The sequence below is a fragment of the Citrus clementina genome, unplaced genomic scaffold (assembly GCF_000493195.1).
Source record: "Citrus clementina cultivar Clemenules unplaced genomic scaffold, Citrus_clementina_v1.0 scaffold_5, whole genome shotgun sequence".
Classification (NCBI taxonomy): Eukaryota; Viridiplantae; Streptophyta; class Magnoliopsida; order Sapindales; family Rutaceae; genus Citrus; species Citrus x clementina.
In genome coordinates, this window is record NW_006262201.1 from 32,609,421 (window position 1) to 32,632,743 (window position 23,323).

General features: G+C 34.6%; 3 protein-coding genes and 1 pseudogene across 3 annotated transcripts; 2 read left to right on the forward strand and 2 right to left on the reverse strand.

The window, feature by feature from the left end:
* Positions 1-197: 197 nt before the first annotated feature.
* On the forward strand, positions 198-3,151 carry LOC18040387 (DNA excision repair protein ERCC-1). The gene is made up of 9 exons (XM_024183811.1): positions 198-223; positions 294-304; positions 382-490; positions 1,097-1,196; positions 1,399-1,475; positions 1,833-1,932; positions 2,079-2,150; positions 2,235-2,303; positions 2,487-3,151. Exons 1-9 carry the CDS (start codon positions 198-200, stop codon positions 2,805-2,807), a joined length of 885 nt encoding a protein of 294 aa, XP_024039579.1. The 3' UTR covers positions 2,808-3,151.
* Positions 3,152-4,757: 1,606 nt separating this feature from the next.
* Positions 4,758-8,096, reverse strand: LOC112097757 (putative disease resistance protein RGA3). The gene is made up of 2 exons (XM_024183226.1): positions 5,048-8,096; positions 4,758-4,866 (listed from the first exon to the last, which is right to left on the reverse strand). Exon 1 carries the CDS (start codon positions 7,959-7,961, stop codon positions 5,049-5,051), a length of 2,913 nt encoding a protein of 970 aa, XP_024038994.1. The 5' UTR covers positions 7,962-8,096; the 3' UTR covers positions 4,758-4,866; position 5,048.
* Positions 8,097-14,641: 6,545 nt separating this feature from the next.
* Positions 14,642-18,547, forward strand: LOC18040388 (annotated as a pseudogene).
* A 991-nt stretch (positions 18,548-19,538) lies between these two features.
* Positions 19,539-22,427, reverse strand: LOC18040434 (probable serine/threonine-protein kinase PBL7). The gene is made up of 6 exons (XM_006433205.2): positions 22,069-22,427; positions 21,699-21,979; positions 20,753-21,138; positions 20,133-20,265; positions 19,938-20,027; positions 19,539-19,841 (listed from the first exon to the last, which is right to left on the reverse strand). Exons 1-6 carry the CDS (start codon positions 22,391-22,393, stop codon positions 19,677-19,679), a joined length of 1,380 nt encoding a protein of 459 aa, XP_006433268.1. The 5' UTR covers positions 22,394-22,427; the 3' UTR covers positions 19,539-19,676.
* Positions 22,428-23,323: the final 896 nt, after the last annotated feature.

Genomic DNA, 23,323 nt, shown 5'->3' on the forward strand with positions numbered 1-23,323 from the left:
CGAAGGAGGTTAAGCTTTTTAAGAGACCCAAGGCTACATGCTCTGTCATATCCTCCGCACACAACAAACTTCGTCACCCTCCGAAGCCTGATTAATTCCCCAATCCCTACCGGCAGGTATCTTAAAGAATCAGTGTAATCATTGTCTAAATACATCAGCTTTCTTAACTTCCCAATCCCTTGAGGTAATTCTCTAAGATGACTGCAACCACTAACATTTACACGTTCTAAATTATACAACTCACACAATGTCTCGGGTAATTTTTCTATCTACTCTTGATCGGCCAAACTAAGGTATTTCAAATGTAATAATTTTTCTATATTTGTTGGAACTTCTTTGGATGTAATCAAAACCCCAGTGATCCGTCTCTAATGTGTTGAGATGTGAGATGTAATCCCTTGCTGAAGCATATAAGAAATGTGAGATGGGCTTTTGCGGATGTTGTTTGTGACTACTTGCTTGGGCAGAACTCATGTGCTCTTTATCTAAGGTTTGAACTTCTAAACAAAGTCATACTTGTCATTCTGTTTAAACATGATGAAAATATTTTAGTGCTATATATTTCACATCCAATAGTTAAACTACCAATGAAGATAACCTGCTATGTAGTCTGTCGGTTTCAGCTAGTATTATGAATCGGCAAAGTTTTAGGTATTGGTTAATTGTTGAAGTAAAATAATCAACAATTAATTGTTGAAGTAAAATAATCGACAATCCTTACAAATTGATCGTTTTGCTAAGCCGAAATCCAGTTTAGATCGTACTTATATGCTTAAAAAGATTGATATTTAGTCTTGCTTGCATGGTTGCACTTCAGTTCAAGATACCTTCTATCATGTGTATATACATCTTTTTATTCTGAATTTTTGTTTCTCAATGGAGTTAGTAAGTAAAGGATGATATATGTGCTGTGGCATTACTCAACTACCAATTTATGCATTAAGTAATCCATTTGGCTTTAATATGTCTGCTTATGGAACAACTTTGGGAATGCTCCAACTGAGTTTGTGCTAAACATCTCGTTGATATTTGTATCAATTGCAATTGAAATATGCTCTTATGCTCCAAAATTCATCAAATTAATTGCTTGTTACAGTCTTCGGTATCATCTACTGCATCCAGATTACCTATATTACCGTATAAGGGAATTACAAAAGAACTTCAAGCTACGCATTGTTTTATGCCATGTTGATGTGGTAAGCATCTATTAGGCAATTGACAATCTTTTTGTGCCTTTTTAAGTGTTTAACTGGATTAATTATTTTAAATGAAATTTGGAACCCAGAAAGCAATAATAAGCTATGTCATTTGCTTGTTTATTAATTATTTTCAGTATACGAGATTAAGGATACATTGTCTTTCCTTTTTTTTGGGGGGGGGGGGGGGGTGTTGGTTCAGGAGGATGTAGTTAAGCCTTTACTCGAAGTTACGAAGACAGCACTGCTTCATGATTGTACCCTGTTATGTGCTTGGAGGTAAATTCTTTATTTTTTAATTTCCCTTTTGTTTAGTAAGTAGAATAAGATTATATCTAAGATATTGTTTGTGGAATTAGGACTTCAACACTGCTGTCATTGTTTGATACTGTTTACTTCTTTTTTATGATGGCAATGTAGTAAGATTGTTTACATGCTTTATAAATCTTCTGTTCAACAATGTGCTATTGTAGTTTCTTTGCCCTTTGGGATTTGATGTTGTATACGAAGTTGGAGTACTTTTTTCAACTGACATGATTATGCTAAAAATTAAGAAACATGTTTATTGGGGTTGACCAGGCTAAATATATATATATATATTTTGGTGACGAAATTTTCAAAATTGTTTGTTTGTAGCTTGGAGGAATGTGGTCGCTACTTAGAGACTATAAAAGTCTATGAGAACAAGCCAGCAGACCTTATCCAAGGCCAAATGGATACTGACTATTTATCGCGGGTATCTTAACTTTTGAGGTTTCTGGCACTGAATAAATATATGTTTCCATTGGCAAAAATCGGATCTTCAAGGACAAATAGCTAGTGCGTTACTAATTCGTAGCTTTTTGGAGTGATTAATCTTAGATTCTGCTTCTTTTAATGTAGCTAACCCATGCACTGACATCTGTTCGGAGTGTCAACAAGACTGATGTTGTCACCCTAGGGTCTACATTTGGGGTATGCTTCCTTGCTTTATTCACAAGTCTATGTGCTGGGGTTTGTATATGTTCCTGTGGGCCCAACGGACATCTGTTTTTGCAGTCTCTTTCGCATATCATGGATGCATCAATGGAAGACCTGGCTCGTTGCCCTGGCATAGGAGAGCGCAAGGTATTCTGTTAGTCTCCAAAGAGAGACATGTCATTTGATGGAATTTTGTCCTATTGTGTGATACACTTCTGTATGCTATCATTTGAGTGATTGCAAATAAATTTATGGCAATTTTTAGCGTCTTTATTTAAAGGATGTTTTGCATATTATTAAACCTACTTTTTCATTTTGTTCCTCGATCAGGTTAAACGCTTGTATGACACTTTTCACGAGCCATTTAAGCGTGTAGTTTCCAGTCACCCTCCTATTCCAGAAACTCCTTCCCAGAAGGATGTTGAACGTTCCTCTGTGAATGAAGTAACAGACGTGGAGAAAGACACAGAAGACATAAACAAACGTAGGAAGAAAGAACCTGAATTAACTGTGAAGTCAGCCCTATCTGCTGCATTTGCCAAGTATGCTGATAAAATTGGCAAGAAGAAAAACAGTTCATCTCAGGTAGGGGAAACAAGTGTTTCCGATTCAGGCGCTGAAAATAGCAATTCCGGTAAACGGGACAGCTAAGTGATCGTCTTCTTTCCTCCAAAAATTCAACATAACCTTAAAAGCAAGTAACTAAAAGGAGAATTGCTGAGAATGTATCATGCATACCTGTGAAAGAAGCATGGCAGCAGAACTAACACATTCATTAACAATGCATATCTACAGACTTCTCCGTCCTCCCTGTTTAGATGATGTTGATGGATGCAGCAGGAAATTCTTTAACGAATTCTGTGCACCTAGTAAGATTTTGTACTTTGTAGGGTTGAGAAAAGCTGCACGGCAAAAGTGCTAAACCTTAATTTATATGTATGTATAAATTTTTATAGATTTAGCTATTACAATATCAATGGATTCTCGGAAGCTGCACAGTTTAACCCATTGTTTGAATCATGGTGAAGATCTGTTGAATTAGAATTTGCCACATCATGGTAACAATCACAAGTTTTTCCAGAATGAATTGACAGCATTACAGCTGGACCTTCTTCTGATGAACCCTATCTTTCCAGAAAGCTTCACGTGATATGCATTTTGATTCTGTTCTTATCCTGGATATGAATGAAGGTGATGGGCTGGCTACAGCATTGAAATTTGCTGGAATCGGGATAACTTACTGCTATAACCATATAATCTTTCTAGTACAACATACGTTTGTAATGTTCTACTCTTTTTTTCTTTTTCCTCTTTTCTTTTAACATTTTCTTTTTCATTTTCGCATTTTGGACTTGCATGTTTCTTTCACTTTCTCCAGCATTTTCTAGTGTCATTGTCTTTTCCTGGTGTATATACTGTCTGCATGCGGGAAAAAGAAAAAGAAGTTATTTTCACTGCAAATTTCACAAAAAAAAGAAACATACAAGTGCTTGTTAACATAATTATATACGACAAGATTCTTTTCTGAGGATTCGTTCTGTCAAAGTTTGAGCCAATAAGATAGTGATGATCCAATAGGACTGATAGCTGCCTCTTTGTTTTCCTTTTCGTATGCAGATCGTGAACAATATTTGATTCTGAATTTTGGGTCCCAAATAGACAAGAACTCGAAAGTTACTTTGCTTCGAATGCACTGATGGAATTCTGCATTAGGTTTTTCAGTAATATTAACGGTTCATTCAGGTATTAGGATTGAGACGTGGCTTTTGAGCCATAGTTGCCATGAACTAGAATGAAAAGATGACGACAAAGTGATTGTGAATTTTTAAGCAAACATAAAACATCAAAACAAAAAATATTTACCAAACATATTTTAACTGTTTAATAGTCTGTGGGTAATTATTTACTTTGTTTTGGCCGAAAGTTTTGCTATCTAACAACTAACAACTGAATTTGACTCATATTTATGCAAATTTTATAGTCCCACCATTTGCCATTTTTATGTTATGATTCTTGTAGGTTTGTTATTTTTAAATCATGATCCATGTGGGACTAAAATTTTAATTTCACCTTCTGTTATAAGATTTGTTAATGAAAATTAAATAATTCAATAAACTCAGAGAAAACAGAAAGATTTACGTGGTTCGGCATATTAATTAATATGCCTACATCCACATTGGTGATGCTGATCATCCACTATGTGATAAAAAAGTGTACAAAGTTAACAATGGCCTCTCAAATGCAAATAAAACAAAAAGAAACCGACCTCAACCCTCAAAATCAATCAACCCCCAGTAGTTTAACCTCACAATAGCTCTCTTAGACTTGTGATTTCCCTTGTTCATTCTCTTTAGAAATACAAGACTCACCAACTTAAAAAGAGAGAGAGAGAGAGAGAGAGAATCCAATACCCAATTACAAGTTACTGAAAATATATATATAAAACAGATTAAAAAAGCACGCGCCGCGCCCGTCCCCCAATTCCTGCTTTGCGACGCTGAAAAATATCGCTTTCCCCAAAAAGACAAATGAATCAGTTACAGAAATATATCTAATTTTAATGGACATTGTTAAATTAATGAAGAAGAGTAGAGTAGAGAGCAAACGAGAAGGAAAGCGTATACAAATTATAATTACTAACCAGAGTTATTAGCACCATTACATATATATATCCCTGCTGAATCCCCCCTCCTCTGTTCACCATTCGTTTCTAAAATGGATTAAAAAATAACTACTAATTAATTTTAATTAAAATAGAGTGAGACACGCAATGCATGCAGGAGATCTAGAAAGCAATTATATAAGGTTGTAATTGGAGCATCTTCGATGTATTTTGTAAATAGAGTGAGCATGCAATGCATGCAATGTATTTTGTAATTGCAGCCGCGCACTTCACTTAATGTCGATGTTGGGAATGTGGCGTATCTTTGGCCAGTCCTCTCCTGTCTCCTTTCTGCAACGTTCTTCTAAAATATGACATCCCCACAAAATCTCCAATTTCTGCAGCGTTGTCTTCTGAAGAAGGTGATCGGGCAGTGCTTTTAATTTAGGGCATTCATCAATTGACAAGGAAGAAAGACGTGGCATGATTATGATTTCTCCCTTTATTGCAGTCCCGAAATCCAACTCTTCCAGTTCTTCCATAATACGAAATCTGAGCTCTTTCAATTTGGGAAAGGCAATAACTGAGGAGCCATCCGTATCACTTTCTACTCCCAGAAATTCATTGCCCACTCTTTTCACACTTTTCATTACTTCAATTTCAAGATATTCAAGGGATGGCAATTTTCCCAAAGGAGGCAAATGCTCGCAATTTATCCACCCGTAGAGAACTAAAGCCCTTAAATTGGTTAACGACATGAACCAATTTATGGGGACAACATTCCTCCTCCCTCTGTAACCACCACCTATCCGTAATTTCTTTAAATTAGGAGGTGGTCCCAAGGCTTCAAGAAGCCGTTCATCTTCATCCTCCTCATTCTCCCTCCTCCCAGCTTGTTCTTCATCTCCATCTCTTACATAATTAAAATAAAGTCCCAACTCAACGAGATTTTTCTTTTTCTCAAGTTCAGCCCTTCGAGCCTCCCCCGCATCTGACACACCACCCAGCCCATATATCCTGCAGTCTTGAAGGAGATTAAGCTTTTTAAGAGACCCAAGGCTACATGCTCTGCCATACCCTCCGCCCACATCAAACTGTCTCACCCTCCGAAGACTGATTAATTCCCCAATCCCTACTGGCAAGTATCTTAAAAACCAAGTGTCATCATTGTCTAAATACATCAGCTTTCTTAACTTCCCAATCCCTTGAGGTAATTCTCTAAGATTAAAACAACCACTAACATTTAAACGTTCTAAATTATACAACTCACACAATGTCTCGGGTAATTTTTGTATCCACTCTTGATGGGCCAAACTAAGGTATTTCAAATGTATCAATTTTTCTATATTTTTTGGAATTTCGTTGATGTGATTCACACATGACCACATATCACTCGCATTTAATTCTAATGCCCTTAAACAAGTTAATTTACCAAATAATTGAGGTAGGACTTCGCTAGACCATGAATATTCATCACCCTCAACCAAGAGGCTACGCAATCGTCTCATTCTCTTAACATTATTCCAAATGGCTATCGGGACTGAAGTCCCCTCGTCTATAGTTAACCTTAAATGAAGAACTTTTTTCTGCTCAAAGGAACTCATAATTGACTCTTCACCACCAGGAATTTCCACTGTTAAACATTCATTCCTGCATATAAATTGGGCAAGATCGTGCACTAAATCGTGCATTTTGCACTTATAGACTTTACCATCACCATCTCTTTCGAACTCTTGAAAAAATGAACTACTAGCTAAAATGTTGAAATACTCTTCACCTATGTCCTCCATCTCTTTGTTTCCTTTCTCATTAAGGTAACCTTGAGCCATCCATAGTTCAATTAACTTATACTTCCGTATTTCTAGGTCTTTCGGAAAAACAGCACAATATGAGAAACAATGTTTTACCTTAGAGGGCAATTCATTGTAACTCAACAACAGAGGGGCCAATAGACCTCTCTCAACCACTTCGTGATCCCATATCTCACTCTTTAAAATATTTTGCCATTCTTCTTCAGTGTTTTTAGACCTTAAAAGGCTACCAATGGTCTTTACAGCTAGAGGTAAGCCCTTGCATTTTCCTACAATTTCTCGACCAATTTTTTTTAAATTCTCACATCCCTCCATGGACTTGCCGAAAAATGCTAATGACTCAAAAATTGACCAGCATTCCTTTTTAGACAAAAGATCAATTGGGATAATTTTAGTTGATCTCATATTATGGGCAGTTGTTTCATCACGTGTAGTAATTAAAATTTTACTTCCATGGAGACCATTCTTTAAACAATTGTAGAATGGTTCCCATTTAGAGTAATCTTTATTCCACACGTCGTCTAAGATAAGAAGAAATTTCTTCCCTTCAACACATTCTTGAATATGTTGCATGAGAGATTGAAACTCTACAAGGTCTTTGGCGGAACCTGGCTTCAGAGCCTCAATGATTGCCCTAGCAATTTTGAACTCATCAAACGGGTCTGACACACAGACCCATATTCTTTTCTCAAAATGATTTTTAACATCATCGTTGTTGTAGGCTAATTGAGCAAGAGTAGTTTTGCCTATGCCCCCCATCCCAACAAGTGAGATGACACAGGGGCCTTTCTGCTCTTCACTACTCTCACATAACAGCCTATTAACCAGATCGTTCTTCTGTGTTTCTCTACCAAATATCTCGGACTCATCAATTAAGGAGATACTTGGTACTCGTTGATCCGCTCTCTCATTACTGTTAATAACATTCACAGCAAAACCAAACTCGGCTTTTTGTTTGGCAATATCATCAAGAGTTTCGTTGATTTCTTTGATCTTGAGAGCAATGTCACGACGTAGAACAAGTGGTTTGCAGGCAAAGCAAGAGGCAGCAGGAAAGAAGGAACATACCTTCTTCTTAGGAACGAGAGCATCATTCTCATGATCATCCACTCCATCGATCTGCAGTTTGAGCCTTGCAGTGTTCCACTCACCCAACACGTCTTCCATGTCGTAACATGCGTCTCTGAGTTGATCGAGCCAGAGTCTGACAGTTTCCTCCTTCACTTGCCTTTTCTCTGCATCATGGAGCACAGCTTCAATGGCTCGGAGACTGCTGGTCAGCTTCTTCACTTCCTTTCCGACACCCGTTACTAGCCTCACTTGTTCCTTCGCCTCTGCAACGACCATTGAAGTCAGCTGCTCCAAGATAGGGGAAAGGATCGCATCAACCATGGTGAAAAAGAAGAAAGAGAGAGAGAAGAAATTGATGGTGAATTGTTGCAAAAGTAAGTAATGCTGAAAGAAATGAAGGAGATGATAATGTGGTGAAAATGTTGCCGTATTCTTTCAATTCTTATAGTGCTGCAAGCAAAATTCCCAATTTAGAAATATTTCAATTCATCAGAAGTTATTGTTATTATCTTTCTTTTTGTTTTTTTTCAATTTTTTTAACCAGTGTGGTATATGAAACTGACAAAATTGTTATATAATATATTATCTCTCTTTTCAATAATTGAACAAGTTGTTATATAATATATTGTCTCTCTTTTCAATAATTGAACGAGTTGTTATATAATATACATTATCGTGTGAGCAGATACATTGAGATTTGGAAGCGTTGGCTCACAATCACCAATGAACTTGATACTTTTTAGATTGCTAGATCTGAAATATTCATGCATTATTCGCATAGAATACCTTTGATTATCTCTTTTATTTTCTTTTTTCCTTTTTAATTTTTTTTAAAGTCGTTATGGAATATAGTAGCAGTTCATGACGTGAACTGTTTTCAATAATTGAACAAGTTGTTATATAATAATATACGGGCAAACCTGTGGTATCAAAATTGTATGGTATCATAGCTGGATCCAATCATTAGATCTAACCCACAGTTGTCATCAGAATTGAATTCAATGGTTGGATCTAGCTGTGGTACCATACACTGGACCCTAATATACGGGTATAACAACTTGTCTCTTTTCAATAATTGAACAAGTTGCTATACAATATACGGGTAACAGTTCATGACGTGACAAATAGTTTACTAGGAGTGCGCCATGTGTAAAAATTTAATGATTTGATAACCATTTTACTTTTTTTTTTTTTAAATGATGAGAAAAAGTATCACGCTTTGTGACGATCACTGCAGATGACATAATAGATGTAAGTATTTAGTGGCAATTAATTAACAGTGTTATCAAGTAATTGTTTTGGATTCGAATTCAGAGGCTCTGCGGCTCTGCCCTGTCTTTACTAGGTAATTCCCCTGCTTACAAAATATTGTGTTCACAATCTCAATAAATACGTAGATGCAACTATTTTGGGGATGATGATTGGTTGGGAGTCGGTTTAGATTTGAATAAATCTTCGCCAAGATGAAGAATTATTGAAAAGTCAAATAGTGTTTTCAAATTGATTGAAAAAGAAAAGTGAGCCACATGCATTACTTTTGTTTTTTCAAAATCGGCACCAAAACTGCAAGCGGTAAAATATTTGGCATTTGACAATCCTGCACCAAATGAAGAAAAATGAAAAAGTTAGCAAAATTTGTCAAATTGACAGAGATGAAGATTGACAAATTGCAGAGGGATTAGGTGGAATAGTGCAAGCTTGAAGCCTATAAATTGAAGCCATTTCTTCATTCTAAAGCATCCCAAAAAAATTGTTAAGTTTATTAGTTTTTAAGTTTTTGAGAGTTCTGATAGTGTGAGCAATTGGAGTGTGTGTGTGTGAGTACTTGGTGTATTTGGGTTCTGGGAAAATAAGATTTCTTTACTCAAATTTATACTCAAATAATTATTAATAATACAATTATTTTTTCTCTTGCTCCCGTAGATGTAGGTTTAATTACCGAAACACATAAATTTTGTGTCCATTATTTTTCTATAATTATTTGGTGCGCTTGATTCTGCATTCTGCGCACAACATCTTTGAGTGCAGAAGTAAGAGGAATTGACGCACTTATGACTATTACAATATGCAGATCATGTCAAAAAATACTTATTTTGTAGCGAAATTAACATGTACTTATCAAATAACTATTTAGATAAATATATAAAAATACATAAAATAGTAATGGTTGAAGTAACTAGATATCTAATTCGTAGATTCAAGATATCGATTAAAAATATTTGCATATTCCTGACAATAACTAATATATAAAATCCTGATTCAGAATGTTTCCACTTCTTAGTTAGATTACCAAAAGGTATTGTAACAGATAAAACCAAACCAACCCAGATGGCCAGATCCTGACATCAAATTGATTTGATCTCTGCTAAATTGAATGGAACCTGCAGCAGCTGCTACCACGCGAAGGACCACCAAATTCTGTAAACATTAGATATATCCTAATAATCAGCAACTATTGAAAGATGCGGATAACAAAAAAAAACTATATTAATATAAATGTCAAAAATGAAAAAAAAAAAGTACAAATATATACCTTGTTTATATTTCATTTATCACGAGAGACAAAAATCAACTCCTCAAGAGTCAAGACCAACATTCAATTTAATGCATAAACTTGTGCCTATGGCCTGCATAAAATGGTTTAACAATTACTACTTTTATGTCTCCTCATTGGATTACAAATATAAACCAAACAATGCAAAACCAAGCAAGAAAGAGGGGGAAAAAAAAGATTACCACCAATTTTTTGTCAGTTGGTAATTAAGAATTCCTCATGGCCCTCCTCTGACATAGTTAACACCCAGGTAGATGTTGGGAATGTGCGATATCTTACGCCAATCCACTCCTTTCCCCACTCTGTATCGTCTTTGGAAATTGAAACAGTTAAATATCACCGGTCTATGCAGTGCTTTTAATTTCTAGCAATTACTAATTTTCAAGAAAGAAGAGCGTGGCATGATTGTACTCCCGTAATCCCACTCTTTCAGTACATCCATAGTCCATCGAGTCAATTCTGAGGTCTTTCATTCTGGGACAGGTAATAAGATTAACAGAGGAGCCAATGCCATTATCACTTTCGGTAATCATTTTCTGCTTCCAAAAATTCATTACCCACTCTTTTCACTCTGTCAAGATTGTAAACAATAAGGCTCTCAAGGGGCGGCAATTTTAAAAGAGAAGAATTGTAAATAAGTTAAAGCTTGCAAAATACAAAGCAGTCTAAAGCATCCACTCAAGTACAGTCTATTCTAATACCGAACAGACAATGAAACTTTGATTTGAAGTGGAGTCGTTGAAAGCAACAACTTGTTTTCAATTTTATAATTATATACTCTCAAAATAATTTTGAAACAGAACTGCTTGCTTTTATTATAATTTCGTAAATGGAGCAGTTTATATTGTCCTTCAAGAAATCTTAATCAAGAGTGTTTAGGGAATGAAATAGGGTGACCAAGATAAAGGTGTTTGCTCATACATTATCGTGCTCCCCTCAAAGTAAAAGTAGGCAAATTGTTGAGCAGATCACCTCGACCAGGATGTTGTTTGGTGACCTCGAGCAGATCACCTCGACCAGAATATTATTGGTCACCTCGACCAAAATAATATATGGTGACCTCGAGCACATCACCTCGACCAGGATGTTATTGGTCACCTCGAGCACATCACCTCGACCAGGAGGTTACCAGGAAGCACGACTCAGTCAAAACATTTTCTCCGAAATATTAAGGACCATATTCTTAGTGGGCTGAAAATTAGTAGTTTTCTTGAGAATTATAGGGGAAAGGACAAAAACCGCTATAATTTCCTATAAAAACTCTGGGGAAGAGGAAAAAATGGGGAAGCCTTTTCCTCTCTCTCTCTCTGGAGGACTGAACCCATTGGATCTTTTTCTCTCTCTAGCAACTGGGAAATTTCTCTTTCGCCTATGATTTCTTTAAGATTGATTATTTTGAATTCTTTTCCTTTAAATTTACTTAAAAGCTTTTTGTTTAAAGCAATCATAATTAAGCCACAGGAATTGTGGTATGAGTTTTTCCAAGTAAGATCCAAATCACTAACTTAAGCGTCGGAGGGTTTTCGCCGGAAAAACTTCTGGCGTCCCCTAACTGTTCTTTGTGCTCACAAGCTCACAGGTTGTCTGCTCATGAATTGTCTGCTCATGGGTTGTCTGCACATGGATCATCTGCTCATAGAAAATATGCTCATGGTGCTAACTAATCAACGGCTTTTCACAAAACAAATTTAATGCTGATACAGGAATTTGAGATTTGACCAACGCATCCGAATTTCGGCATCAACAGAGAGTAAATAGTATTCTAGTTATAAGAATGAGGTCTCTTTCGGAGGAACAGAACAACACGGCTCATTACAAAAATCAATCTGTCACCATTTCACTCAATTTTTTTTTATACGATATTGCCGATCCGAACTTGAGGAACTCTTTGAACTCTTTTAATGCGTGCCAGCTTTTGCTTAATTTGTTTACCCGATTACTAAAACGCATCAGCTTTAAATAATATTAAAAGAAAAAAAAATTTACCATTTACCTTCTCATCTTTTTATTTGATTGGGAGTTTGTGACAAAAACTAAACCACAAGAAATCATGTACATATAAAATAAAATAAAAAAATTGTACGGCATAAGATTGTATATGAAAGATCAGTAAAAGACCACACCACCACACCTGAAGTAGAAGTCGATGTCTGATAATTGACAACCCTGAAGTAGAAGTCAAATTTGAAAAAGATGAGGAACTTTTTATTTAATTCTTTTTATTGGGGATAATTTTAGCATTAGCATGTTTTTGTAGAAAAAAGAAAAATCACAAAAAAGGATCATTAATTTGACTAGGCCTTACTTTGAAGTTAATTAAAATGCATGAAAATTGTTGTTGGTAAAAGTATTGTTGTAATTATGATTTTATAATATATTTGGCTTGTACCCTTTGCTACTGTGATTTGAATACACGGGAAGAAATTAATTGAATATGAATCACATTGTTTGATCTTGAATGATTCTAGAAAGACTTTCATTATTTCTGGCATTTCCATGGGTGTAGCCGATGAGTTAGGGCAAGGGTCTATTTCTGGATGTGCACGAATTTTTTTCTGAATTTAAATATAAATTGATGTGATGATCTGGCTGCTTATGCTTGCTTCACTTTGAGATTAATATAAAAATTACTGAGCATCATTTTTCAAAAATATAAAATTACTCTCACTGAACAGTTTTTTTTTTAAAGAGTCGTTACAATTTATACACAGATATTATAATACAAAAATATTTAGAAAATAATTAGGGTAAAAGCTCGTTTCATCCTTATATTTTAAAGTTGGTCCTCATTTAATCTTTATATTTTAAAAATGCCTCAAAATATCCATACCTTTAAATTATTGACATCCCTTCTGTTACTTTTTGTTTCTTTTGACTTGCTTTTACAATATTATCCTTTTACAATAATGTTTCTTTTTATGAAATTAATAAAAAGGAAAAAAATTAAATTATCAATTTAACCCAATAATAAAGTGAAAACAAAAAGAATATATATTAACTTTTGTGAAAGCTTACATGTGTCCAAAAAAAAATTGATTATAAAAATAATTAAATTACCTTTTTTTGGACATTAGTAAAAAAAAATTAATATATTAACTTCTCAGGAATGTGTTCCAAAAAAAGTAACATATATTAATTTTTTTCTATTTTATTTTTTGAGATTAAATTGATAATTTTTTTTTTACTAATGTCTAAAAAAATTATTGTAAGAAGGTAATATTGTAAAAATAAAGCCAAAAGTAACAAAAAGCAACAAAAAGCAAGAGGAAAGATGCTAATAATTTAACATCGGGGATGATTTAAGGTATTTTTTAAAAAATAGAGATTAAACGAATACTAATCTCAAAATATAGGGACTACATAAATATTTAATTATAATTAAATAATTATTTTAGCCTCCATATTTCTTGAAGATGAAATGAAAGCAACTACATGAGAAAATTTCCCCACCGTACTTATACTACATGCGTGTATGTCCAATTTTAGGGGCCGCCTCTACGTCCTACAATTATTAAACCCCTCTTTCAAGTATGACAAAGACATTAAAGATCACCAAAATCTGCCCTATGGTTTTATTAATTAATTTCCATTTTTAATGTTACCTAACTACTAGACTTAAATTATTAAGTAATTAAACACCTTATACGTGTCATGTAAACCCAACATGCGTCTACATATACAAACACATACCTTGTCCCACCCACCCCCCTCAAATTTTAATTTAATTTTGATATCCTATATCATATCCATTGATATTATTATCATCTCTATGTTAAACGAGCTAATTATTTTACATTTGGAATTAAAAAAAAATACAAGCTTGTACTCCATGTTACTCTCAATTTGAATACTAAGAATAATTTGTATATGTATCAAGTTGTCTGATCTTGTCTTCTTTTTCAATTATTTAAAGTTTAAACACGGGACATTGATATAATATTTCTGGCATTTCTTGGAAGCAGTAGAATAGCTAGGGCAATTTTCTAATTTGTTAATTTGCACTAATGTTTTTTTTTAATTAAAAAATTAAACGTTGATGTGGGTGCTTATTTATTAGTAGCTTCCATTTTAGTTACGACATACAAATAATTGAGTGTCATTGAGTTATTTGACAGCGCTGTAAATTCTTAATCATAATTTAAAGTTGATTTTTGAAGACTACTAACTTGATTAGGATTGATAGAATAGAACCACAATTCTAATTTCCTATACCAACTTTAATATTATAATCATTTTTTTTTTGTCTAATTTCTTACCAACAAATCTTTATTTATTTATTTATTTATTTATTTATTTATTTATTTATTTATTTATTTTTAAAAGTACCAATACATCTTTAGGACATTGATTCTGTTAAAAAAAAAAAGTAATTGATTTTCCTCGTGTTACTATGAACTTTGTTGTAAGATGAGAACGACACAACGTTTGCTTACATTACCGAACGACAATGCGGGTTCTGTTGAAGAAATAAAATGCCATCGATTAGCCCAACGAGGTAAAATACAACTCAAGCCCAAATTGGCTAAATACATACAAGTCCCCACAATGTTAGTAAATATTATTAAATCCCCCCTTCACACCCTGCGTTCCCCAACTCTAACCCATTCCTTCCCTGCAGACCAAAATAACAGAAGAAACTTGATTGGAAAAACGAAGAACAAAACCATGAATCCGCAAAAGCACGGCCTCCCCAAACCAAGAAAAAAAAAAAATAACAACAATCACGATACCTTCATACCAAGAAGTGATAAATTCAACAAACCCACTACAAAATCTCTTCACCCCATCTCAGTCTTTCTCTCAAGCCTTCTCTTTCATCAAATCCTCTTGAGTTTTACAACCCTCCTCTTCCTCCTCCTCCCGCTAAACCACCCACCACTTCCTAGAATCCCACTTCAAGGTTTCTTCTTTATTTTAAAAAAAAATTATTGATGCTGTTTTTTTTTTTTTGGGTTTATGTGAATTGTGAGTTTGTTTGTTTATTACAGTCAAGGTGGTGAACAGAGTGTTGGGACTGCTTCAGCTTTAGCTTCTTCGTCACAGTCTATTCAGAGCCGTAATGCAATTCTTGTTAGTCACAGTCAGGTGAGGTTGTTTATTTGTTCATTTAATTTGTATAAAAGATCCTATTTTTGTTGTGTTCCCTTGTGTTTCTTGAGCATATTGAGAGAAAAGCTAGCTAAAAACTGAAAACGTGGGTTCCAACTTAGCTTATTGGCTATGTGTACATGACTTTTATTTTTTTTTTGGTAGGTTGGAGTTTTTTAGAGCTTGGAGTGAGCCCCTCTATTTATATAGCTTCTGGAATTTTTGCGACTTTTTTCTAGTGCATGTAAAATCTTGGAATCTACGGTGCGCTCTCATTGGCTTTTACATTTTTTCTCGTCAAAATGTAAGCTTCTTAGGAGTTATGTTTGTGTTCCAGTGAACTTGTTAGTTAGTAGTGGTTCAGATTGAATAAATTTTTATTTGCAAAAAAATTGCTCAAGTCTGAAAGTTCTTTTATCCATATGCAGAAGGGAAATCCCTTGCTTAAGCATTTAAGAAATATGAGATGGGCTTTTGCGGATGTTGTTTGTGGCTACTTGCTTGGGCAGAACTCATGTGCCCTTTATCTAAGGTTTGAACTTCTAAACAATGTCTTACTTCTCATTCTGTGTAAACATGATGAAAATGTTTTTGTGCTATATATTTCACATCCAATAGTTAAACCACTGATAAAGATAACGTGACTTTTAGTCTAAACAATGTTTTTGTGCTATATATTTCACATCCAATAGTTAAACCACTGATAAAGATAACGTGACTTTTAGTCGGCCTGTTTCCACTAGTATTATGAATCAGCAAAGTTTTTTAGGTATTGGTTAATTGTTGAAGTAAAATAATTGACAATCCGTCCAAATTGATGGTTTTGCTGAGCTGAAATCCAGTTTAGATCGTCCTTGTATGCTTAAAAAGATTGATATTTAGTCTTGCTTGCACAGCTGCACTTCAGTTCATGATGCTTTCTATCCTGTGATATATATGTTTTTATGCTGCATTTTCGTTTTTCATTGGAATTAATAAGTAAAGGATGATATATGTGCTGTGGCATAACTCATCTAGCAATTTATGCATAAAATAATCTGCTTGGCTTGTGTTAAACATCTTGTTGATATTTGTATCAATTGCAATTGAAATATGCTCTTATGCACCAAAATTCATCAAATTAGTTGCTTGGTACAGTCTTCGGTATCATCTGCTGCATCCAGATTACCTATACTATTGTATAAGGGAATTACAAAAGAACTTCATGCTACGCTTTGTTTTATGCCATCTTGATGTGGTAAGCATCTCTTGTCAATTGACAATCTATTCATGCCTTTCTAGGTATTCGACTGGATTAATCATTTTAAATGATATTTGGAATCCATGAAAGCAATAATAAGTTTTGTCATTTGCTTGTTTATTTATTATTTTCAGTGTATGAGATGAAGGATATATTGCTCTTTTTCTTATTGGTTTCAGGAGGATGTAGTTAAGCCTTTACTCGAAGTTACTAAGACAACACTGCTTCATGATTGTACCCTGTTATGTGCTTGGAGGTAAATTTTTAATTTTTTTTAATTTCCTTTTCTGTTTAGTAAGTAGAAATAAGATTATGTCTAAGATATTGTTTGTGGAATTGGGACTTCAACACTGCTGTCACTGTTTGATACTGTTTACTTCTGTTTTATGATGGCAATGTAGTAAGATTGTGTATATACTTTCTAAATCTTCTGTTTGACAATGTGCTCTTGTGGTTTTTATGCACTTTTGGGACTTGATGTTGTTTACGAAGTTGGACAATTTTTTGTTTCAAGGGACTTGTTTATGATAAAAATTAAGAAACATGTTTATTGGGGTTGGACTGGGCTAAATATGGTTTTTCGTTGACCAAATTTTCAAAATTGTTTGTTTGTAGCTAGGAGGAATGTGGTTGCTACTTGGAGACTATAAAAGTCTATGAAAACAAGCCAGCAGACCTTATCCAAGGCCAATTGGATACTGACTATTTATCGCAGGTCTCTTAACTTCTGAGGTTTCTGGCACTCAATAAATTTATGTTTACATTGGCAAAAATCGGATCAGCAAGGACAAATAGCTAGTGCGTTAACAATTCCTAGTTTTTTGCAGTGATTAATCTTAGACTGTGCCTTTTGATGTAGCTAACCCATGCCCTCACATCTGTTTGGAGTGTTAACAAGACTGATGTTGTCACCCTACAGTCTACTTTTGGGGTATGCTTCCTTTCTTTATTCACTAGTCCATGTGCTTGGGGGTTGTATTGAAAGTATATGTTCCTATGGGCCTAATGGACATGTTTTTTGCTGTCTCTTTCGCATATCATGGATGCATCAATGGAAGACCTGGCTGGTTGCCCTGGCATAGTAGAGCGCAAGGTATTCTGTTCATCTCCAATGAGAGACGTGTCATTTGATGGAATTTTGTCCTTCTATTCTGTGATGCACTTTTGTATACTATTATGTGTTGTAAATAAAGGGTTCCATATTATTAAACCTACTTTTTCATTATGTTCCTGGATCAGGTTAAATGCTTGTATGACACTTTTCATGAACCATTTAAGCGTGTAGTTTCCCATCACCCTCCTATTCCAGAAACTCCTTCCCTGAAGGATGTCGAACCTTCCTCCATGAATGAAGTAACAAAAGTGAAGAAAGACACAGAAGAACGTAAACAAAACGTAGGAAGAAAGAACCGGAATTAGCTGTTAAGTCAGCCCTATCTGCCGCATTTTCCATATATGCTGATAAGATGGGTGAGAAGAAAAACAGTTCATCTCAGGTAGGGGAAACTAGTGCTTTGAAATCAGGTGCTGAAAATAACAATTCTGGTAAACGGGACAGCTAAGTGATCATTCTCTATCCTCCAGAATTCACAATAACCTTAAAAGCAAGAAACTGGAACTAGAATTGCTGAGAATAGATCAAGCATCCTTGCGAAAGAGGCAATGGCAGCAGAACTAACACACTCATTAACAATGCATATTTACAGGCTTCTCTGTCCTCCCCATTTAGATGATGTTGGAGGAGGCAGGAAATTCTTTACCTAATTCTGTGCACCTAGTAAGATTCTTTACCTTTAGGGTTGAGAAACTCTGCACACCAGACCTTAATTTATATGTATGTATAAATTTTTGTAGTAGCTATTACAATATCAATGGATTCTCTGAAGCTGCACGGTTTAACCCATTGTCTGAATCATGGTGAAGATTTGTTGAATTAGAATTTGCCGCATCATAGTAATCAACCACAAGTTTTTCCAGAATAAATTGACAACATTACAGTTGGACCTTCTTCTGATAAAGCCTATCTTTACAGAAAGCTTCACATAATTGCATTTTGATTCTGTTCTTATCCTGACTATGAATGAAAGTGATGGGCTAGCTACAGCATTGAAATTTGCTGGAATCTTGATAACTTACAGCTATACCATATAATCTTTCTAGTACAGTAGACGTTTGTAATTTTCCTTTTTTTTTTTGTCCTTTTAACATTTTCTTTCGGACTTGCATTGCATGTTTCTTTAACTTTCTCCAGCATTTTCTAATGTCATTTTCTCTTCCTGGTGTATATACTGTCTGCATGCGAAAAAAAGTTATTCTCAGTGCAAATTTCTCCAAAAAAGAAACATGCAAGTGCTGGTTAACATAATATATGACAAGATTCTTTTCTGAAGATTCGTTCTGTCGAAGTTTGAGCCAATAAGATAGTGATGATCCAATTGGACTGCTAGTTGCCTCTTTGTTCTCGTTTTTTATATGCAGATCGTGAACGATTTTTTATTCTGAATTTTGTGTCCCAAGAAGACTAGAACTAGAAAATTACTTTGCTTCCTATTCACTCATGGAATTCTGTATTAGGTTTTTCGGGAGACGCGGCTTTTGACCCATAGTTGCCACGAAATAGAGTGAAAAGTAACTAATAAGTGATTGTGATTATAAAAAGTAATTGTATGATTATAAAAAGAGTAATAATATATCCATAAGTTTTTGTACAAATTTATTTTGTATAAACTGATCTGACATGATAAGATTTGTTGAATTAAATATCACTTGACCTACATGATTTGTTTTTATTATTTTATATTTTCATTCAACCAATGAATTAATGATACGTTAGTTTGTACAAGAGTTTGTGGCTGTATCATTACTCAACTAAAAATATTTACCAAATATATCTTAACTGTTGCACTTTTAGAATTAAGCTGAATGCTGAAATATGACAATTATTAACAAGCTCCCCTATTTAGTTTTTCTTATATACTTGTATGATCAAGTTATTACTAAATTAACAAAACGTTTCTACAGAGAAACTGAAAAGAAATAACAAAAGCCATCAATTTTATTCTTCATTGTGACATTATGAAGGATGCCTTTCTGTGAGGTCCAATTGCATGAATTGAAATAGTACGGGGCATAATTTCCAGATGCCACAGAGTTTCTAATGGCTAGGACTAGGTGTTTGATGCTGAAATCTGGAGGAACCAAAGGAAATTGCACCCGCAGCATTGTTCTTCACTACAGGGATCAATGATTGGACCACATCTGTCATTAGCGGCCGATAAGCTGCTTCTGGTTGCACACACACGGCTGCAATTGCAGCTATCTACATAATGATTTCAACAAGGAAAAAAAAAAGATTTGATCAGATTGGATTTTTCTATTAACAAAAATAGTTAAAGCAATAGGGAATTAAGCTGACCTGAATCAAATCCTTCTTTGAGTACTGGCCTTGTAGTGATGGATCAACCATTTCCACTGCTTCTTCTCTGCTAGTTAATCTTGGAAGAGCCTGCAAAATTTATTGGATTCGAACAAAAAAATTCTTCAGAATTTTTAACTTGAATTTCATTTTTACATAAAATTACGGCAATGCATTTTGGCAACCACTACTAACCCATGAAACGAGAACGTGTTCTCCAGGAGGCCTATTGGGATCAACTGGTACACGGCCTGTTAAAAGCTCTAAAAGAACCACACCATAACTATAAACATCTGATTTTGTAGTAAGCTTCCCTGTAGAAGCATACCTGCATTTACATGAACCAAAGTTTCTCAACATTAGAAGTGATCAAGAAGAGTATTTTCATATGATTTCTACTCACTTAAATTAGGACCCGTAAGCAACTGTTGTGTTTCAACTTAATTTTAAAAGAATAATAGTTAATGTGTTTGATATCCATTTTGGAACAACAATGTGGATTAAAAGTCAATTAGACCCCGTCTAATGTAAATTGACTCCGATGTGACAAACTTGTTACAAACTTACTATACAATGTGTTCCTAAAATATAAAAAAATATTTGGAACACAAGATGTAGTAAAATGTAACGTTGGAGCCGATTTAACAACTTGCATATTGTCCAGGATTAAGGCATTTAATAATAAAATGATAGTAAGTCTCATGGGGTGCGTACTTGCTTGTGACAGACAGCATATTTATTTGAATGTTAAATGATAAACTGATAATGCAAGTATGAAACTCGAGTGCACATGATAGATGATGAAGCACACTCACTCTGGAGCAAGGTATCCAGTGGTCCCCAGTACACGCGTTGAAATCTGACCATTGATCTTATCAGAAACCATCTTGGCCAATCCAAAATCAGTCACCTTGGCTCTGAAGTTTTGGTCCAGTAGAACATTGGAGCACTTAAAATCACGGTGGATCACAGGTGGCGTTGCGTGCTCGTGAAGGAACTCAAGGGCCATAGCACAATCTAGGGCTATGATCAAGCGAGTCCTCCAATCTAACGGCCGATATCGGTTGTTGTGGCGGTGAAGATGTTGTTGGAGAGTACCATTTGGCATGTATTCAGATATTAGAAGCCTGTGATTTTGGTCAGCACAATAGCCAAGTAGCTCCACCAATTGAGGAGAATGCAAGCGGCTTAACAAATCAACCTACATTCGACAACTTGTTATTTGTCTTTGCACCCGTGAGCAAGTTTGAATTAGAAGCCATATATACTTTAGAAAAGTTAATGATTAGATAAATAAACAATTTGAGTGAGAGAGAAGAGTTTCTAAGTCAACTCTATTTTTTTTTTGGTTAAACTTCCTCAATTGTACATTAGACTCATTAAATTTTACATTACAACAACTCTTATAACTGTAATGAAAATTTTAAGAAACATACAGAATAATTATGACCAATAATAACGAATTTTTTTTGAGATTTTGCATCATAAATATGAAATGAAGAAAGAGTTACATTAATTGTGAGATTGTTTACATTGTCAAGAGTGGAAAGAGTGAACATTTAATCCAGAAACCTCCAATTATAAGCATATTTTTATTAGAATTAACATTGATTTTTATTGAGATTTGTAATGCACGATATATATTAAGAGGAAGGAAAAGCAAGAAAGGAATAAACGAAGGAGACAAAGAGAGAGATAGAGAGAGAGAGAGAGCAAATGAATACAAATAGATAGTAAATGAAGTCACAATCTCACACTCACCTCCATTCTGAAGGCACGTTCCCTTTGCTTTCCATCTCTGTGCAACTTCTTAATGGCAGCCACTGTCCCATCACTTAATACTCCTTTGTACACAACCCCAAAGCCTCCATTTCCAATCACATTGCCCTCGCTAAAATTCTCTGTGGCCGTTTCCAATTCCTTGTATGTGAAAACTTGTACTACTCCTTTATCTCTCACATAATTATAAGCAGTGGTTGGAGCAGCAGGTGGCACATTGTTACTCCTTACATGACCCCCATTAAAACACCATCCTTTAACATCTAAAACAATGTTGGAGCATACCCAGATCAAAATTTTGCATTAATTTTACAAATAATAACTAAGAATAAGAAATGGTATTAGTTATTACCTGGGCTAGAGGTTGAGTTTATGGTCATGTGAGCAATGAACCTACTGCTGCCACTTTTATTGTCTTTGAAGCTGCTGCCATGGCTATCTTCTGAGGATGATTTAAGTCTTCTGAGCATTAGTACAAGAAGAAGCAATGCTACTAACACGATGACTGAGATGACTGAGACAATGATAATGATAATGGAATGAAAGGAAAGAATGGCATGGCGATGAACATGTGACTGATCAGAAACTGAGTTGTTATGAAGATAATGCTTATGATGAGCATGGCTGCTTTTAGCATCTGGTGCAATTGCAGTACTGTTGCTAGTTTCCATAAGCATACAAAGAGAAGGGGCAAAAAAAGAGAGAGAGATGAGATTTTGTTAAAATGAGGTGAAGGAATGGAAGAATGAAGAAGAATTTTTATTTTTGCCTTTCCTAGAAGGTCGCTTATGGCATTGGCTGTATGGCCAGAAATTTATTTTTAATTTTTTTTTTCTCTCTCCGTGTCTCGTGAATAGTAAAGCGGCTAGTGTGTACTTGAATTTGTCTGTTCTTTTGTTTCTTGCTAAGGAATAGTCTCTGTCTCTTTGCATCAGAAAATTTTGGAAGTTTTTGCATTATTTTTTTTCATCCTTTTTTGCATAATCAAATTATTACCTAATAATAGCCACTCGGCTTTTAGCCGAGTGGTGAGGAAATATTTGAGAGAGTTAAAATCTGAGTAGTGTTTTATTAATATTGATGTAAGTTGGTCCCAGTTATAATCTGATTTATAAATATCAATTATATTCTCATGTAATATGAGTTGTAATATGAGCAATAGTCTCATGTAATAAAAAAAAAAAATTATTACCTAATAATAACAACCAAGCCAAATCCTCTGTATATTATATTTTGCAGTGAGCCAAAGTTTTGTTTTATCTCAATCTTCAATAATTGTCTCTTGTAACTTTTATGTGACATTTGCATTTTCAGAAATTTAAGAACCACTCGTTATTATGATGATAAATTATTTTCTTACAAACGTGAGAAGAGATTCAAGTTTTTCTCATGTGCTTATGTGATATGTGGAGAAGATTTTCCACTTCTTTTAGACTCATATGTCTAAGTTGCACTATAAAGTATAAAGCATGTAATGTCTCGACAAATTTTTTATTATATTATCACTTCTATTCAGATAATCTACCTCCAATCATATTGCAGTGCACATGGAGAGATGCGTGTTGTTTCAATATTATCTAATCAGATTCCAAAGCCTAAAAATTGAT

Excerpts from the sequence above, each read along its gene's own strand:
- LOC18040387 (XM_024183811.1), top strand. The coding sequence starts at position 198 with ATGACTGCAACCACTAACATTTACAC. Across the intron at positions 1,197-1,398 it reads TTTTATGCCATGTTGATGTG|GAGGATGTAGTTAAGCCTTT; the intron begins GTAAGCATCTAT and ends GTGTTGGTTCAG. Across the intron at positions 1,933-2,078 it reads ATACTGACTATTTATCGCGG|CTAACCCATGCACTGACATC; the intron begins GTATCTTAACTT and ends CTTTTAATGTAG.
- LOC112097757 (XM_024183226.1), bottom strand. The coding sequence starts at position 7,961 with ATGGTTGATGCGATCCTTTCCCCTATCTTGGAGCAGCTGACTTCAATG.
- LOC18040434 (XM_006433205.2), bottom strand. The coding sequence starts at position 22,393 with ATGCTTATGGAAACTAGCAACAGTACTGCAATTGCACCAGATGCTAAA. Across the intron at positions 21,139-21,698 it reads AACGTGCCTTCAGAATGGAG|GTTGATTTGTTAAGCCGCTT; the intron begins GTGAGTGTGAGA and ends TGTCGAATGTAG. Across the intron at positions 19,842-19,937 it reads CAAAGAAGGATTTGATTCAG|ATAGCTGCAATTGCAGCCGT; the intron begins GTCAGCTTAATT and ends ATCATTATGTAG.